At 52.3% G+C, this 19,422-nt stretch overlaps 1 protein-coding gene across 1 annotated transcript in view; it reads right to left on the bottom strand.

The window, feature by feature from the left end:
* Positions 1-18,557: 18,557 nt before the first annotated feature.
* The window catches only part of LOC144590570 (ribonuclease T2-like), a 34,029-nt gene continuing 33,164 nt past the window's right edge, over positions 18,558-19,422 (bottom strand). Inside the window, exon 9 of the mRNA XM_078395090.1 lies at positions 18,558-19,051. Coding sequence (XP_078251216.1) covers positions 19,019-19,051 — 33 coding nt within the window. The 3' untranslated portion in view covers positions 18,558-19,018. The remainder of the gene's footprint in view (positions 19,052-19,422) is intronic.

The raw sequence follows: 19,422 nt of genomic DNA, 5'->3' as shown, positions 1-19,422 counted from the left end.
AGCGTTTAGCGTGGTGATTAAGGCGGTGCAAAAATTGTGGCGCTACGGTTTACCGTTTTGCCGCAATCAGCCGGAGTTTCGTGTGCAGTTTTGGTGTAATTTCAGGAAGGCAATCCTAGTATGGAGTGAGGGCAGGGAAGTGACAGAAGGAATATAGTTTGCAAAGTGTGGAGTCACGGAATAAAGGCATTGACTATTTTCTAAATGGGGTGAGAATCCAGGAATCAGAGATACAAAGGGATTTGGGAGTGCTGGTGCAGGACTCCCAAAAAGTAAATCTGCAGGTCGAATCGGTGATAAAGAAAGCAAACTCAATGCTCGTATTTATTTCGAGGGCTTGTATACAAAAACAGCGAAGTAATGTTCAGGATCTATAAGGCGCTGGTAAGGTGGCAGATAGAATATATTCAGCAATTTTGGGCACCATGTCTGAGCTGTCTCCAAATGCCAAATTCGCCTAAACTGGCTTACTTCCAGTCCCAAAACTTCCTCCAGCTGGCATCCTCACATTCCCGTACTCCCCAATCTGGCTACCTCCCATTTCCTTGTTTCCTAACCTGGCGACTCCCATCCGCGAACTCCCCGAAGCTGGCTTCCCCCCCATCCCTTACTTCCCCATGCCGGATTCCACCCATTCCCCTTCAACCCTCAACATCCCATTCCCCTTACTCTCCCCAGCTGGCTTCCTCCCATCCCAAGCTCTCCCAAGCTGGATAAGTCCTAACCATTACTCCCCCATGCATGCTACCTCCCATTTTCCATACTCCCACAAGCTGGCTACCTCCCATTCTCCATACTCCCACAAGCTGGCTATCTCCCATTCTCCATACTCCCACAAGCTGGCTACCTCCCATTCCCCATACTCCCCCATGCATGCTACCTCCCATTCTCCATACTCCCACAAGCTGCCTATCTCCCATTCCCCATACTCCCACAAGCTGGCTATCTCCCATTCCCCATACTCCCACAAGCTGGCTATCTCCCATTCTCCATACTCCCACAAGCTGGCTATCTCCCATTCTCCATACTCCCACAAGCTGGCTATCTCCCATTCTCCATACTCCCACAAGCTGGCTATCTCCCATTCTCGTTACTCCCACAAGCTGGCTATCTCCCATTCTCGTTACTCCCACAAGCTGGCTACCTACCAAGGGCATTGGTGAGACCACACCTGGAGTATTGTGTACAGTTTTGGTCTCCTAATCTGAGGAAAGACATTCTTGCCATAGAGGGAGTACAGAGGTTCACCAGATTGATTCCTGGGATGGCAGGACTTTCATATGAAGAAAGACTGGATAGACTTGGCTTGTACTCGCTGGAATTTAGAAGATTGAGGGGGGATCTTATAGAAACTTACAAAATTCTTAAGGGGTTGGACAGGCTAGATGCAGGAAGATTGTTCCCCATGTTGGGGAAGTCCAGAACAAGAGGTCACAGTTTAAGTATAAGGGGGAAGTCTTTTAGGACCGAGATGGGAAAGTTTTGTTTCACACACAGAGTGGTGAATCTGTGGAATTCTCTGCCACAGAAGGTAGTTGAGGCCAGTTCATTGGCTATATTTAAGAGGGGGTTAGATGTGGCCCTTGTGGCTAAAGGGATCAGGGGGTATGGAGAGAAGGCAGGTACGGGATATTGAGTTGGATGATCAGCCATGATCATATTGAATGGCGGTGCAGGCTCGAAGGGCCGAATGGCCTACTCCTGCACCTATTTTCTATGTTTCTATGTTTCTAACCCTTACTACCCCAAGCGGGATTCTTCCCATCCCCTAACGCCATTATGCGGGCTCACTCCCATTCCACTTACTCCCCGAATCTGGCTTCCTCCCATTCCCAATACTCTCCCAAGCTGGATTCCTAACATTCCCCTTAATCCAGCAAGCTGTCCAGTTCCCATCCCTTACACACACTAGCCGGCCATGACCCATCCCTTACCCCCCTAAGCTGGCTAACCCACATCCCCTAACTCCCCCAGGATGGCTACCTCCCATTTCATTTTTTCCCCAACATGGCTACCTCCAATTCTCCGAACTCCCCCAAGCTGGCTTCCTCCCATTTGTTACTCCCCCAAGCTGGGCTACCTCCAACCGCTTACTCCCCAAAGCGGACTACCTCCCATCCCTTACTCTCCCAAGCTGGCTACCTGCCGTCCCTTACTCCCCAAAGCTGGCTTTCTCCCATCCACGAACTCCCCCAGATGGTTATCTCCCATTCCTCATAATCCTCCAAGCTGGCTACCTCTCAACCCGTAATTCTCCCAAAGCTAGCTTCAGTCCCATTCCTAATACACCCCCAACCTGGCTGCCTCCCATTCTTCTTCCTCTTACTCCACCCAACCTTTTCACCCGCAAGCTGGTACCTCCCATTCCCCTTACTCCAAGCTGGCTGCGTTCCAATCCCTAATTCCCCTAACCTGGCTTCCTTCCAGTCCCAATACTTCCCCAAGCTGACATCCTCACATCCCTTACCCCAGTAAGCTGGCTGCCTCCCATCTGTTACTTCCCCAAGCTGGCTACCTCCCATTCCCTTTATTTCCCAACCTGGCTACATTCCATTCCCTGAACTCCCCCAAGCTGGATAACTCCTATCCCTTACTTGCCGAATCTGGCTTCCTCCAATTCCTTTTTATCCCAAACTGGCTGCCTCCCATTCCGTTTACACCCCGAAGCTGGCTGCTTCCCATCCCTTACTCCCCCAAGCTGTCGTCCTCCCATTCCAAATACACCCCCAGCTTCCCACCACCCTTACTCCCCCTAGCTGGCATCCTCACACCCCTTAACCCCCTTAAGCTGGCTACCTCCCATCTGTTACTCCCCCAAGGCGGCTACCTCACATTCCACTTATTCCCCCAAGCTGTCTACCACCCAACCCATTCATCCCCAAGCCGGTAGCTCCCATGATCCAAACTCCCACAAGCTGGCAACCTCCCATACGTCACTCCCCCAAGCTGGCTACCTCCACCCCTTACTCCCCAAAGCTTGCCTCCTCCCTTTCATTGCAATATCCCAAGCTGTCTATAATCTCATCCCTTACTCCCACTAGCGGGCTACCTGCCATCCCTTACTCCCCCAAGCTAGCTTCCTCCCATCGCATACTGCCCCAAACTGTCGACTTTCGCTTCACATCCTTCTAATCTGGCTAACTCCCATTCCCCGAACTTGCCCTATGCCCCAATCTGGCTATGTCCAATCCCTATTCCTGCTAGCTGGTTACCACCCATCTTTTACCCCCCCCCCCCTCCCTAAGCTGGCTACCTCTCCACAAAGATGACTACCTCCCATTCCCTTTTTTCCAACTTGGCTACCTCCCATTCACCGGACTCCCACCAGCTGGCTTCCTCCCATCCCTTACTCCCCCAAGCCGGCCACTTCCCATCCCTAATTCCTTTAAGCGGTCTTCTTCCCATTCCTAATACTCCCCCAACTTCCCAACCCACTTACTCCCTCCCCCAAGCTGACATCCTCAGATCCCTTACCCCTCTAAGCTGGTAACCTCCCATCCATTATTCCCCCACTCAAGCTGGCTTCCTCCCACCGCATACTGCCCCAAACTGACGACTTTCGCTCCACATCCTTCCAACATGGCTAACTCCCATTCCCCTAACTTCCCCAAGCTGACTACCTCCCACTCCTTCCTCCCCCAATCTGGCTGCATCCAATCCCTTACTCCCGCTAGCTGGCTGCCAACCATCCCTTACCCCCCCCCCTAAACCAGCTACCTCTCATCCCCTACTCCCCCAAACTGGCTATCTCCCGTTCTCTTTTTTCGTGCAAGGCTACCTCCCATTCACCGGTCTCCCATAAGCTGGCTTCCTCCCATCCCTTACTCCCACAAGCTGGCCACTTCCCATCCCTATCTTCTCCAAGCGGAATTCCTGCCATTCCCAATACTCCCCCAACTCCCCAAACCACTTACCCCCCAAGCTGGCATCCTCATAACCCTTACCCCTCTAAGCTGGTTACCTCCCATTCTCTTGTTTACCAAGCTGACAACCTCCCATTCCCTGAACTCCCCGAAGCTGGCTTCCTCCCAGCCCTTACTTCCCCAAGCCTGATTCCACCCATTCCCTGTGTCCCCCAAGCTGATTACCTCCCAACACTTACTCTCCGAAGTTGGTGACCTCCCATCACTTACTCCCCCAAGCGGGCTTCTTCCCATTCCCCTCAATATCGCAAGTTGGCTATATCCCATCCCTTACTCCTACTAGCTGGCTATCTGTCATCCCTTACTCCCCCAAGCTGTCTTTCTCCCATCCCCTATCTCCCCCAAGATGGCTACCTCCCAACCCGGAATTACCCCAAATCTGGCTTCCTCCCAATACTCCCCCAATATGGCTGACTACCATTCCACTTACTCCCCCAAGCTGGCTGGCCACAAACTGGCGACATTCGCTCCACTTATCCTTCCAACCTGGCTACCACCCATTCCCTTTACTATACCCCAAGATGACTACCTCCAATCCCTTACCCCCCAACCTGGCTACGTTGAATTCCCTACTCCCCCAAGCTGGCTACCTCCCATTCCCTTTTTTCCCAATCTGGCTTCCTCCCATTCCCTTTTTTCCCAACCTGGCTTCCTCCCATCCCTTACTCCCCCAAGCTGGCCACTTCCCATCCCTTACTCCCCCAAGCTGGCCACTTCCCATCTCTTACTCCCCCAAGCTGTTTTCCTCCCATTCCCAATACACACACAACTTCCCACCCCACTTACTCCCCCCAAGCTGACATCCTCACATCCCTTACCCCCCTCCCCCAAGCTAGCCGACCTCCCAGCCATTAATCGCCCAAGCTGGCTACAACCAACCCCTTTCTCCCCCAAGCTGGAACCTCCCTTTCCCCTTACTCCCCCAAGATGGCTGTCTCCCAAAGCCTAATTCGCCTAAGCTGGCTTCCTTCCAGTCCCAATACTCCCCCAAGCTTACATCCTCATATCCTTTCCCCCCCGTAAGCTGGCTACATCCCATCCCTTGCATCCCCAAGCTGGCAACCTCCCATTCCCTTGTCTCCCAACCTGGCGACATCCCATTCCACGTACTCCCCGAAGCTGGCTTCCTCCCATCCTTTACTTCGCAAGCCGGATTCCACCCATTCCCCATACTCCTCCATCGGACTACCTCCCAAGCAATACTCTCCCATCACACTTCGCAACCTGGCTTCCCTCCATACCCCCCCCCCCCCCAGCTGGCAACACCCCATTCATTCCCCTTACTCTCCCCAGCTGGCTTACTCCCATCCCCTACTGCCCCAAGCTGGCTACGTCCTAACCATTACTCCCCCGTGCATGCTATCTCCAATTCCCCTTACTCCCACAAGCTGGCTACCTGCCAACCATTACTACCCCAAGCGGGCTTCCTCCCATCCCTTACTACAACTTGGTGGTTACCACCCATCCCTTCCCTAAGCAGGCCAACCTACATCCCGTAACTCCGCCAAGCTGGTTACCTCCCATTCCCTTTAGTTCCCAACATGGCTACCTCCAATTCCCCGAACTTCCCCAAGCAGGCTACCTCCCATCGCTTACTCTCCCAAGTTGGCTACCTACCTTTCTCATGTTTCCCAACCTGGTGACCTCACATTGACCCAACTCCCACCCCTTACTTCCCCAAGCCGGATTCCACCCATTCCCCGTACTCCCTCAAGCTGGTGACCTCCCATCCCTTACTCAACCAAGCTGGTGACCTCCCATCCCTTACTCCCCCAAACTGGCTTCCTCCCATCACACTTGGCAACCTGGCTTCCCTCCATACCCCTTCCTCCCCCATCTGGCACATCCCATTCCCCTTAGTCTACCAAGCAGGATTTCTCCTATCCATTACTGCACCAAGCTGCCTTAGTCCTAACCATTACTCCTCCATGCTAGTTAGCTCCCATTCCCCATTACTCCCACAATCTGGCTACCTCCCCTTCCTCCCACAAGCTGTCTACCTCCCAACACTTACTCCGGCAAGTGGACGTGCACCATCCCCCTAACCTACTCATGCTGGCTAACTCCCATTCCCCTTACTCCCCCAAGCTGGCTTTGTCCCATTCCCCTTACTCCCCCAAGCTGGCTTTGTCCCATTCCCCTTACTCCCCCAAGCTGGCTTCCTCCCATTCCCAATACTCACCCAAGCTGTATTCCTGCCATTCCCCTTAATCCAGCAAGCTGTCCAACTCCCATCCCTTACTCCCACTAGCTGGCTACCACCTATCCCTTACCCCCTAAGCTGGCTAACCCACATCCCCTAACTCCCTCAGGTTGGATACCTCCAATTCCATTTTTCCCCCCAACATGGCTACCACCAATTCCCCGAACTCCCCCAAACTTGCTTCCTCCCATTTGTTACTCCCCCAAGCAGGCTACCTCCCATTTGTTACTCCCCCAAGCAGGCTACCTCCCATCCCTTACTCTCCCAAGCTGGCTACCACCTATCCTTTACTCTCCCAAGCTGGGCTACCTGCCATCCCTTATTCCCCGAAGCTGTCTTTCTCCTATCCCCTAACTCCCCCAAGACGGTTACTTCCCATTCCCCATAATCCTCCAAGCTGACTACTTACCAACCCATAATTCACCCAATGCTGGCTTCCACCCTTTCCCAATACACACCCAAGCCGGCTCCCTCCCATTCTTCTTCCTCTTACTCCACCGAAGTTGGCTACCTCCCATCCTCTACTACCCCAAGCTGGCTACCACCCATTCCCTTTATTTCCGAAACAGGCTACATTTCATTCCCCGAACTCCCCCAAGCTGGATACCTCCCATCGCTTAGTCCCCCAATCTGGCTACCTCCCATTCCTTTTTTCCCCAACCTGGCTGTCTCCGATTCCGCTTACACCTCAAAGCTGGCTACTTCCCATCCCTTACTCCCACAAACTCTCTTCCTCCCATTCCCAATACACCCCAACTTCCCACCACCCTTACTCCCCCAAGCTGGCATCCACACACCCTTTACCCCCCCCCCCCCACCACCTCCCAACCGTTACTCCCCCAAGCTGGCTATAAACTGCCTACCTCACAATCCCCTTCCTCCCCCAAGATGTCTACCACCCAACCCATTCATCCCCAAGCTGGTTCCTCCCATTCCCCTAACTCCCCCAAGCTGGCAACGTCCCATAGGTCACTCACCCATGCTGGCTACCTCCATCTTTTACTCCCCCAAGCTGTCTTCCTCCCACCGCATACTGCCCAAAACTGTCGACATTTGCTTCACATCCTTCCAACCTGGCTAACTTCCATTCCCCTAATTCTATGAAGATGACTACCTCCCATCCCTTACTCCCCCAATCTGGCTACCACCAATCCCTTACTCCCACTAGCTGGCTACCTGCCATCCCTTACTCCCCCAAGCAGTCTTTCGCCCATCCCCAAACTTCCCCAAGTCGGCTACATCCAATTCCCCATAAACCCCGCAGCTGGCTACTTGTGATTCCCCCAAATCTGGCTTCTTCCCATTCCCAACACCCCCCCCCCCCCAATAGGGCAGCCTCCCATTCCACTTACTTTTCCCAAAGCTCGCTACCACCCAACCCTACTCTCCCAAATCTGTTACCTCCCATTCCCCTTACTCCCACATGCTGGCTTCCTCCAAACCCATACTCCCCCAAGCTGGCTACCTCCCATTCCCTTTACTCCACCAAGCTGGCATCCTCACATCCCTTACCCTCCCTTCAGTTGGCATTCTACCATTCCCCTTGCTCCTCCAAACTGGCTCCATCCAAAACCTAATTTCCCCAAAGCTGGCTTCCTCCCAGTCCCTTACTCCTTCAAGCTGTCTTGCTTCCATTCCCAATAATTTCCCAATCTGGCTTCCTCCCATATGTTACTTCCCCAAGCCAGCTACTTCCCATCCTTTACTCCCCCAAGCTGGCTTCCTCCCATTCCCCACAATATCCCGTTGGCAATCTCTGATCCCTTACTCCCACTAGCTGTCTACCTGCCGTGCCTTACTCCCCTAAGATGGCTTTCTCCCATCACCTAACTCCTCCAAGACGGTTACCCCCCATTCCCCATAATCCTCCAAGCTGGCTACCTCCGAACCCGTAATTCCCCCAAATCTGGCTTCTTTCCATTCCCAGTACTCCCCCAAGCTGGCTGCCTCCCATTCCCCTTACTCCCCAAAGCTGGCTACCACCCATCCCTTTCTCCCCAAACTGGCATCTCCCATTCATTCCCCTCACTCCCCCAGGCTGACTCCCTCCCATCTCTATCTCCCGCAAGCTGGGAACGCCCATTCCCCGTACTCCCAAAGCTGGCTTCCTCCCATCTTTCCTTCCATCCGTTTTTCTCCTATGCTGGTTTCCTCCCATCCCTTACTCCTCCAAGCTGGCTACTTACCATCCCTTAATCCCCCTAGCTGGCTACTTCCCATCCCTTATTCCCTCATGCTGCCATCCTCCCATTCCCAATACTCCCCCAACATCCCACCACACTGAGTCCCAAGCAGGCATCCTCACATCCCTTACCCCCCTAAGATGGCTGCCTCCCATTTCACTTACTCCCCCAAGCTGGCTACCACCCAACCCTTTCTCCCCCAAGCTGGTACCGCCCATTCCACTTACTCCCGCAAGCTGGCTTCCTCCCATCCCTTACTCCCCCAGGCTGGCTACCTCCCATTCACCTTACTCCACCAAGCTGGGAGGTAATCAGCTTGGGGGACTACAAGCAATGGGTGGAATCAGGCTTGGGGAAGCAATGGGTGGGAGGAAGCCAGCTTCGGGGAGTTCTGGAAATGGGAGGTGGTCAGGTTGGGAAACAAGGCAATAGGAGGTAGCCAGCTTGGGGGAGTAAGGGATGGGGGGTAGCCAGCTTACGGTGGTAAGGGATGGGAGGATGCCAGTTTGGGGGAGCACTGTGACTAGAACGAAGCCCGCTTAGGCGAATTGGGGATTGGGAGACAGCCAACATGGGGGAGTAAGGGGAGTGGGAGGTAACAGCTTGGGTGAGAAATGGTCGGGTGGTAGACAGCTTGGGGGATTAACGGAGGGTGAGGAAGGGATATGGAGGGCAGCCAGGTTGTGAAGTGTGATGGGAGGAAGCCAGCTTGGGGGAGTAAGGGATGGGTGGTTACCAGCTTGGGAGAGTAAGGTTTGGGAAGTAGTTAGTTCCACGGAGTACGGGGAATGAGTGGAATCCCGCTTGGGGAAGTATGGGGTGGGAGGAAGCCAGCTTCGGGGAGTTCGGTGAATGTGAGGTCGCCAGGTTGGGAAACATGGGAATTCAGGATATCTTTATTTGTCATCCAAAAAACAAGTCTTTTGGATGAGATTTGGTCACCCACAGTCCAACAATATGAGCAGTAAAATAAGCAAATTACACAACCCCAACCAACACAAAACACAACAAAAATAAAGAAACATCCATCACAGTGAGTCTCCTCCAGTCACCTCCTCACTGTGATTGAAGGCCAGGATGTCTTTCCTCTTCCCCTGATGTCTTCTCCTGCGGTCAGGCTGTTGAAGCTGCCACGTTCCAGGCCACGCCGGACGGTGTAAGGTCCGCGGTGAGCCGACCCAAGCTCCGCGATCTGGGGCGGGCGAACACGCTGCAGCTGCCGGAGCTCCCGATGTCGGCATCCATGCGGCCCGAGCTGAAGGCGAGTCGCAGCCGCTCCCGCAGCCTCCGAAGACAGCCGGCTCCGCTAATGGTGAGTCCGGTCGGTCCGCGGGCTCTGTGAACCAGAGCCCAGGTGGTCCCGGGTGGAGGCCGACAGCTCCAGGTGTTTGGCCGATGGTAAGCCGCAGCAGGAACGGAGACACCACCCAGAAACAAAGGTCCCGTCTCCATTCGGAAGGGACAAATTTACAATTATACAGTTTTACAGAGGATGGGATGAAGCCAGATTAGGGGATAAAGGGATGGAAGGAAGGATCGGAGGAAGCAAGCTTGGGGGAGTAGTGGGAATGGGAGGTACCATCTTGCGGGAGTAAGGGATGGGAGGTAGTCAACTTGGGGGTGTGATGCGAATGGGAGATACCAGCTTGGTGGGGAAAGGGTTGGGTGGTAGCCAGCTTGGGGGTGTAAGGGGAAAGAAGTAAGTGGAATGGGAGGCAGCCAGCTTTGGGAAGTATTGGGAATGGGAGGAAGCCGGATTTGAGGGGAATTGCGGGTTGGGAGGTATCCTGCTTGGGGGATTATGGGGAATGGGAAATAACCGTCTTGGGGGGTTAGGTGATGGGAGAAAGACAGCTTGGGGGAGTAAAGGATGGGATATAGCCAGCTTGGGGGAGTAACGTATGGGAGGAAGATAGCTTGGGAGAGTATTGGGAATGGGAGGAAGACGGCTTGCAGGAGTAAGGGATTGGGATGAAGCCAGCTTTGGTGAAATTAGGGATTGGATGGAGCCAGTTTGGGGGAGAAAGGAAATGGGAGGATGCCAGCTGAGGGGGGCGGGGGGAAGGGATGTGAGGATGCCATCTTGGTGAAGTAAACGGAATGGGAGGTAGACAGCTTGGGGGGAGTAAAGGATTGGAGGAAGTCAGCTTGCGGGAGTAAGGGGAACGGGAGTGACCAGCTTGTGGGAGAAAGAGTTGGGTGGTGGCCAGCTTGGGGGAGTATGTGAAATGGGACGCAGTCATATTGGGGGAGTATTGGGAATGAGAGGAAGCCACATTTAGGGGAATTACGGGTTGGGAGGTAGCCAGCCTGGGGGATTATGGTGAATGGGAGGTAGCCATCTTGGGGGAGATAGGGGATGGGAGAAAGACAGCTTGGGGGAGTAAGGGATGGCAGGTAGCGAGCTACTGGGAGTAAGGGATGGGATATAGCCAGCTTGCGATATTGAGGGGAATGGGAAGAAGCCCGCTTGGGGGAGTAAGTGATGGGAGGTCACCAACTTCAGAGAGTAAGTGTTGGGAGGTAATCAGTTTGGGGAATACAGGGAATGGGAGGAATCAGGCTTGGGGAAGTAAAGGTTGGGAGGAAGCCAGCTTCGGGGAGCTCCGTGAATGGGAGGTTGTCAGGTTGGGAAACAAGGGAATGGGAGGTAGCCAGCTTGAGGGAGTAAGGGATGGGAGATAGCCAGCTTACGGGGGTAAGGGATGTGAGCATGCCAGGTTGGGAAAGTACTGTGGCTGAAATGAAGCCAGCTTAGGCGAATTAGGGATTGGGAGACTGCCAGCTTGGGGGAGAAAGGGTTGGGTGGTAGCCAGCTTCGGGGAGCTCCGTGAATGGGAGGTTGCCAGCTTAGAGTGGTAAGGGATGTGAGGATGCCTGCTTGGGCGAGTAAGTGGATTGGGAATTTGTGGGAGTATGGGGAATGGGAGGAAGACCGCTTGGAGAAGTTAGGGATGGGAGGAAGCCCGCTTGTGGGAGTAAGGGATAGGAGGAACCCCGCTTGTGGGAGTCCGGTGAATGGGAGTTAACCAGTTTGGGGGAGTAGGGGATTAGAGGTAGCCAGTTTAGGGGGGGGGGGGTAAGGGATGGGTGGTAGCAACCTAGCGGGAGTAAGGGATTGGACGTGGCCAGATTGGGGGAGTAAGGGATGGGAGGTGGTCAGCTTGGGGGAGTAAGGGATGGTCGGCAGGCCGCTCATGGGAGTAAGGGATGGGATATAGACAGCTTGGGATATTGAGTGGAAAGGGAGGAAAACAGCTTAGGTTAGTAAGTGGTGGAGGTAGGGAGTGACGTATGGGAGAAGTGACGTATGGGAGGTTGCCAGCTTGGGGGAGTTAGGGAAATGGGAGCTACCAGCTTGGGGATGAATGGGTTGGGTGGTAGACAGCTTAGGGGAGGAAGCGGAATGTGAAGTCACCAACTTAGGCGAGTAATAGATGAGAGGCAGCCAGCTTGGGGTGTAACGTTTGGGACGTGGCCAGATTGAGGGGGGGGGGGGGGAGGGGTGAGAGGATGCCAGCTTGGGCGAGTAATGGTGATGGGATGTTGGGGGTGTATTGGGAATGAGAAGAAGACAGCTTGGGGGAGTAAGGGATGGGAAACAGCCAGCTTCGGGGTGTAAGCGGAATGGGAGGCAGCCAGGTTGGGAAAAAAAAGAAATGGGAGTTAGCCAGATTGGGCGAGTAAGGGATGGGAGGTAGCCAGCTAGGGGGAGTTGGGGGAATGGAATGTAGCCAGGTTGGGTAAAAAGGGAATGGGAGGTAGCCAGTTTATGGGGGTAAGGGATGTCAGGATGTCAGCTTTGGGGACTATTGGGACTGGATGGAAGCCATCTTAGGGGAATTATCCATGTACCTGCCCAAATGTGTGGGAGGGGCAGTACTAGGAGCACCACACTGTGGGAGGGGCAGTACTAAGGGAGCGCCACACTGTGGGAGGGGCAGTACTAAGGGAGCGCCACACTGTGGGAGGGGCAGTACTAGGAGCACCACACTGTGGGAGGGGCAGTACTAGGAGCGCCACACTGTGGGAGGGGCAGTACTAGGAGCACCACACTGGGAGGGGCAGTACTAAGGGAGCAGTGTGGGCGACACATATCCTTCTGAACCATTCTTATCCATGTACCTGCCCAAATGTTCTTTGCCAATGTGGTTATAGTCCCGACCTGAACTAACCACTCTGACAGTCGCCCAATATACCGACCACCCTCTGTGTACAAACATTGTCCGTACGGTTCGTAATCATTTGTCTTTTTGCACAATTACCAACTGCTCCCTTGTTCTTGATACCATTACTCAAAAAAATACACAAAAAAATACTCTGCCCATCTAACTTATCTATTTCTCTCCTGATTTTGTACACCAGCTGTCATCCTCCTGCGCTCTATGCAATACAACCCGCGCCGTCGAAAACGTTCCCTTTAAGTCCTACCTCTTGGCATGATATTAAAAAGAGATAGGTATTGATCAGGTGAGGGGAGGGGGGATAAAGTTGGTGGAGGGGGGAAGGAGTGTGTGACTGGGGTTCTTTAAAACAACCTTAACTCAATTTCAGTTAATGTAGGGGAGGTTTTGGGGAGCTTTTAAATGGGGGTTATCTTTAACAGCTCAGCAGCAAATAAAATCTTTATACAAAAACTCTTGTTTGTTTGTTCCGGGACTACAGCCAAAACGGTACACGTTAGCACGACAATGTTAAGCCCACCTTACCATCATCCGGTGGTCTTATTGGAAGACGTTTCATCGAAATAGGTGTTATATTTTTTTAAGTTATTCACATTTTAAAGTTTAAATCTGTCTCCTTGGGAGGAGGGGGGAGGGAGGAAAGGAGAGGGGGGGAGAGAGGAGAGGGGGGAGAGAGGAGAGGGGGAGAGAGGAGAGGGGGAGAGAGGAGAGGGGGAGAGAGGAGAGGGGGAGAGAGGAGAGGGGGAGGGAGGAGAGGGGGCGAGGGAGGAGAGGGGGGAGAGAGGAGAGGGGGGAGGGAGGAGAGGGGGGAGAGAGGAGAGGGGGGAGAGAGGAGAGGGGGAGAGAGGAGAGGGGGGAGGGAGGAGAGGGGGCGAGGGAGGAGAGGGGGTTGAGAGGAGAGGGGGAGGGAGGAGAGGGGGGAGGGAGGAAAGGAGAGGGGGGGAGAGAGGAGAGGGGGAAGAGAGGAGAGGGGGGAGAGAGGAGAGGGGGGAGAGAGGAGAGGGGGGAGGGAGGAGAGGGGTGTGAGGGAGGAGTGGGGGTCAAGGAGAGGAGGGGGAGAGCAGGGGGGGAGAGAAGAGAGGAGAGGGGGAGAAGAGGGGGGAGAGGAGAGGAGAGGGGGGAGAAGAGGGGGGAGAGGAGAGGAGAGGGGGAGAGGAGAGGGGGAGAGGAGAGAGGGTGGGAGAGAGAGGGGGAGAGGAGAGAGGGTGGGAGAGAGAGGGGGGAGAGGAGAGGGGGAGAGGAGAGGGGAGAGGAGAGAGGGCGGGAGAGAGAGGGGGGAGAGGAGAGGGGAGAGGAGAGGGTGGGAGAGGAGGGGGGGAGTAGAGGGGGGCAGAGGAGAGGGGGGAAAGGAGACGGGGGAGAGGAGAGGTGGGGGGAAAGGAGGGGGGGGGAAGAGGTGATCGGGCGCTGCGCGAATGCGGGAGGAGTTTGGGCCCAGCTGGTCCGCTTGGTCTAATCAGTCTGATAGGTGGGCCTAAAAATGTTGTGCTATCTAGTACAGTTTTGGCTGAAGTTCAGTCACAAATAAACAAACAAACAAGAGTTTTTGTATATAGATAGATGGCTGTATGGTAACTCAAATTTCACTGTACATGCGACAATAAATTGAATCTTGAATCTTGAATCCTGAATCTAGTACCTGCCTCAACTCCGGCAGCTCGTTCCATACACCCACCACCCTCTCTGTGAAAACGTTACTGCTCAGTTTCCTATTAAATCTTTTCCCCTCTCCTTAAACTTATGTTCTCTGGTTTGTGATTCCCCTACTCTGGGCAAGAGACTTTGTGCGACTACCCTATCGTTTCTTCTCATGATTTTGTACACGTCTATACGATCACCCCTCATCCTCCTGCGCTGCAAGGAATAGAGTCCCAGCCTGCTCAACTTCTCCCTGTAGCTCAGGCCCTCGAGTCCTGGCAAAATCCTCATAAATCTTCTGTGCACCCTTTCCATCTTGACATCTTTCCTATGTCATGGTGCCCAGAACTGGACACAACCCTCTCAATGCTGCCTCACCAACGTCTGATACAACTAAATCATGACCTTCCAACTTTTATACTCAATACTCTGAATGATGAAAGCCAATGTGCCAAAAAGCCGTTTTGACCGCCCGATCTGCCTGTGATGTCACTTTCAACAAACTATGTATCTGCACTCCTAGATTGTCTGCTTTCCAACACTCCCCAGAGCCTTAACATTCACTGTGTAGGTCTTGCCCATGTTTGACTTTCCAAAATGCAACACCTCACATTTCTCGGTGTTAAATTCCATCAAGTATTTCTCAGCCCACATGGCCAACTGATCAAGATCCTGCTGCAATTTGAGTTGTGATGGTGGGTGGGTTTATTGGCTGTTTTGAATTGCCCTCAGGGTGTGCGTGTGCTGGGGGGGTGTTGGTGTGAATGTGGGGAGAGTGAAGTGGGTGAATGTGGGATCAGTGTAGACGGGTGTGTGGGTGGTCACTGCACGGCTGGAGGCACTGCCACTGTGCTGTATGACTGAGAGCATCTCTCCCTCCCACCACCAACATCACAGAATCCAGTCCATTCCCCACTCCGTATCAGTCAGCTACTGCCTTGCTGTGGTTCTCAGCTCTCCCTCAGTGGCAGGCACACCATGGAATCAGAGCCTCCACCTTACCATCCATGGTAATGATACAGCCCTGCAATCTCTCGAACCCCGCTCGACTACCCTCTGATACAGAGGTATCCACTTGGCATGCAGTCTGCTGCTCTTCCTTGGGTGCTTGCTGTTGGGATCAGCCAGCCACTGAGCCGCTATCATGGCTTTGCCCACGTTGATGGAGTCTCCACCCTTCATCCCTCATTTATCGAATATTGTGCCGAACCTGATGCCAAATTAAACCAATCCCCCCTGCATGCACATAATCCATATCCCTCCATCCCCTGCATATCCATGAGCCTGTCTAAAGCCTTTTAAATCCCACTATCATATCTGCCTCTACCATCACTCCCAACAGCACATTCCAGGCACTCCCCACTTTATGTTGTAAAAACTAAATTTTCCCCTTATATTCAACCTCCCAAAATGCAATTCCGCATATTTGCCCGGGTAAACACTGCCTGCCATTTCTCCGCTCACATCTGTAACTAAGTTATATATACATTTGAGTCTTTTTTTCACTGTCCCTGAGCACCAATTTGTGCATCATCTGCACATTTACTGGCCAACTCATTTTCATCGCTATCATTAATATATATACTGTTAAAATAGGTGCCAGCACTAATCCCTGTGGAACTCCACTGGTTATGGGCCTCCAGTCAGAATAACATCCTTTCGCCACAGCCCTGTGTCTTCCCTGGGTGAGCCAGTCTGAATCAAACTATCACTGGTCATCTATTCTATATATTGTACGTGTTTATAGTATGATGTTCATAATGCATAGGAGCAGAATGAGGCTATTCAGCCCATCGAGTCTACTCTGCCATTCTCCAGCCATAGACCCTGGCTGATCTATCTTTTCCTCTCAACCCCATTCTCCTGCCTTCTCCCCATAACCTTTGTCGGAGCCATGTGTATTTGCTAGCTGTCTTAGCATATTATATTCTTTTGTATCCTATTTTTGGGGCTTACATACATGGGCATATGTGCATATATGGACTGGGAGGAGCCAGGGGAGGGGCCAGAATTACAATTGGGAAGACCGCGATGTTATGCAATAGACACGAGAGGAGCTGTGGTGGGATACAATTCTTACCAAGTCAATGACTAGAGATATACTAATCTGTTTGTATAACTACTTCAATAAACGACTAATTAAACTGAAACGTCATGAGATCTCTGTGGTTGTTTGCGTCAAGAATGTTCACTCCACTCCTTTCGTAAAAGTGGTAAGCTTAAGGACTTTATTGGGAAGGACTAAGTTGCTGCTACAACCTTTGACGCCCGGACTAATCAAGAATCTTGATTAGGTTGAAGGAGCCGAGAGAGGGAAGAAGGTCCAGAAGAGGCTCATGAGAGTTATCCGGGGGGTGATTGGGTTAACCCGTGATGTGTGTTTGAAAGCTGTTTGTCAGAGGGTGGTGAACCTGTGGAATTCTTTGCTGGCTGTGGAGGCTAAGTTATTGGGTATTAGAGAAGAGAGTCTAAAACTAAAGGGCATACGTTGACGCAGAGAGGGAAAAGATTTAAAAGGGATACAAGAGGCAACTGCTTCCCCATACAGAGGGCTGTGTACATATGGAGCTGTCAGATGCCATGGTAGAAGCAGCTACAATTATGACATTTGAAAGCCACTGACAGCTACATAGAAGGGGGTGTTTGAAGGGATAGACACAGAGTGCTGGAGTAACTCAGCATCTGCAGTTCCTTGATAGACACAAAAAGTTGGAGTAACTCAGCGGGACAGGCAGCATCTCTGGAGAGAAGGAATGGGTGACGTTTCAGGTCGAGTCCCTTCTTCAGACTGGTTAGGGATAATGGAAACGAGAGATATAGATAGCGATGTGGAGAGATACAGAAGAATGAATGAATGATTGAATGAAACAATGAATGCAAAAAAGATATGCAGTTCCTTGTTTCTATCAAGGGTTGAGGGGATATGGGCCTGGTACAGGCAAGCTGTGGCTGGATAGTATGCAAAATAAAATATTTCATTGCATCTCGGTACACGTGACAGCAATAACAGAACTAAACTAAACCAATTGTCTCGATCAGGCTGCCATGAGGAACTTTATCAGGATGCATCTCTGCTTGGCTTGGGAACAACTCCATCCAAGACCACGAATTGTGGACGCAACCCAGACCATCACACAAACCAACCTCCCTTGTATTGACTCTATTTATATCTCATGCTGCCTCGGCAAGGCCAGCAGCATAATCAAGGACATCACACCTTAGCCACTACCTCTTCTTTCCTCAGGCAAAAGGTATTAAATGTGAAAACGCACACCTGCCGATTCAGGGACAGTTTCTTCACAGCTGTTATCTGGAAAGTGAACTATCCTATCACAGCCAGAGAGCAGTTCTGAACTACTATCTATCTCTTTGGTAACCCTCAGATTTCACTGACACTAATGTCCATGAAGCCGGAATTAAGAACAGAGTTCGGCCATTTGGCCCATCGAGTCGACTCTGCCATTTATTCATGACCGATCTATCTTTCCCTCACAACCCATTCTTCAGCCTTCTCTCTGTAACCTTTGACCCCCTTACTAATCAAGAACCAGTCAACCTCTGCTTTGAAAATACCCAATGACAGCCTGCACAGCCGTCTATGGCGATGAATTCCACAGATTCACCACCCTCTGGCGAAAGATATTTCACCTCATCTCCATTCTTAAGGTATGTCCTTTCATTCTGAGGCTGTGCCCTCTGGTCCCAGACTCTCCAACTAGTGGAAACATTCTCTCCACATGCACTCTATGTAAGCCATGTCTTCTGGTCACTGCAAACCTCCCATGGTCTCTGCATTGTCCTCCACTACCTTCACCCCCCCCCCCCCCCCCCACCCCACCCCACCTCACCCCAACCACACACACTGAACTACAAACAATTAACCCCTTCAAAACCTTTACACATTTCTGGATTTCTTTATGAGGAAAGCCCTTTCAGTCCTTCCAGTCTGTGCAATCGTATTGGCCCACAAAGTTTACCTGTGGCCCAGGATGGGCTACCAGAGTGACCGATCACCCCGTGGGGCAGGGGATGTGGGAGGAGTGCCAGGGGAACCCACGGACACAGGAAGAGCATATAAACTGCACACGGATTAGAGCTGGCAGACAGCAGCACTAACTGCTGCTCCACTGTACCCTCTACTTGGTTTTCTTTCTTCCAGCCTGTTTCATCTGCTTTGCAGACTCATTTACTGAAGGCACCCAGCGGTCCTGAATCATTGTGGGTTTCCCTTCACCCTGCCAATCCAGCTCTGAGCCTGACCATTCAGTTTGGCTGCCCTGCCCCAGTAATCCAAGTCCTTCCTCTTGCATCAGTTGTGGGTCACACATTCACCTGCACCCCCTCCTGTCTCCATCCATGGCACCAGGAGAGGTCCAGACATACATAACCAATACAAGACAAGTTTTGAAATGATTTTTTATTGCTTAAAAGCCACAAAGCAAAGCATAGCTCGCATTTGCTGAACCCCTGGAGTTTCAATCTGTCTATCACACCACTTCTTTGCCTGTTTGTGTGGTGTCCTTCCTTTGCTTGTACATATGTTTCCTCTAGGTCTCTCCCCATAATAATTTTGAGAACATTGAAAGGTGCATGTCCATGTAGTGACGATGTGTGATGTGAGCACAGGTCACAGCTGAGTCTCCAATAAAGAATATTACCTTCAGGTGATAACTGCAGTGAGAATTTAGCAGCTCGACAGGACTAACACATGAACACCTCCAACTTTCTCTCTTTCCCTCTTTCAACCTGCCTCTTTTTCCTGTTTATCCATCCACCAGAGTGTCTCTGGCAGTCTCTGTTCTTCCATCCCTTTCCATCCCCTGTCCCGCTGAGCATTTGCAGAATCGTAGCGTGCTGTGCAGTTGGTTGGCTGTGAGCTCTGTACGGTTACTTGAGATACAAACGTGCTTCAGTAATAATCTGCGGGCAAAAGAAAGTGGTGAAAACCTTTCTGGGAAAGGAGCTGGAGTGAGGGTGACCAACAGTCGGTGAAGGGTCACCCCTCACTCACTCACTGTGCAAACCCCCCATTAACTCAGAAACTATCACCCCAACCCACTGGCAGGCCCTTGTCCTTGTCAACCCAAACCCTACTACCTCTCCCCCCCCCCCCCCCCCCCCATTCACTGAAGACCACTGCCCCATCCACCCATTCATCCTCTGGGGCTCTGTCACTCCAGGTCTGTCCCTGCCAGAATAGATGGGAAAACCATGCTGCTAGGGGAAGTGAGCAGGTTAGGCAGCATCTGTGGAGGGAAGGCACAGTGGACGGGACTAAACTTGAAAGGCAG

The sequence above is a fragment of the Rhinoraja longicauda genome, unplaced genomic scaffold, assembly GCF_053455715.1.
Source record: "Rhinoraja longicauda isolate Sanriku21f unplaced genomic scaffold, sRhiLon1.1 Scf000212, whole genome shotgun sequence".
In the NCBI taxonomy this organism is placed as follows: Eukaryota; Metazoa; Chordata; class Chondrichthyes; order Rajiformes; family Arhynchobatidae; genus Rhinoraja; species Rhinoraja longicauda.
Note: the sequence above shows the minus strand (reverse complement) of the source record. Positions and strands in the feature narration are given on the sequence as shown.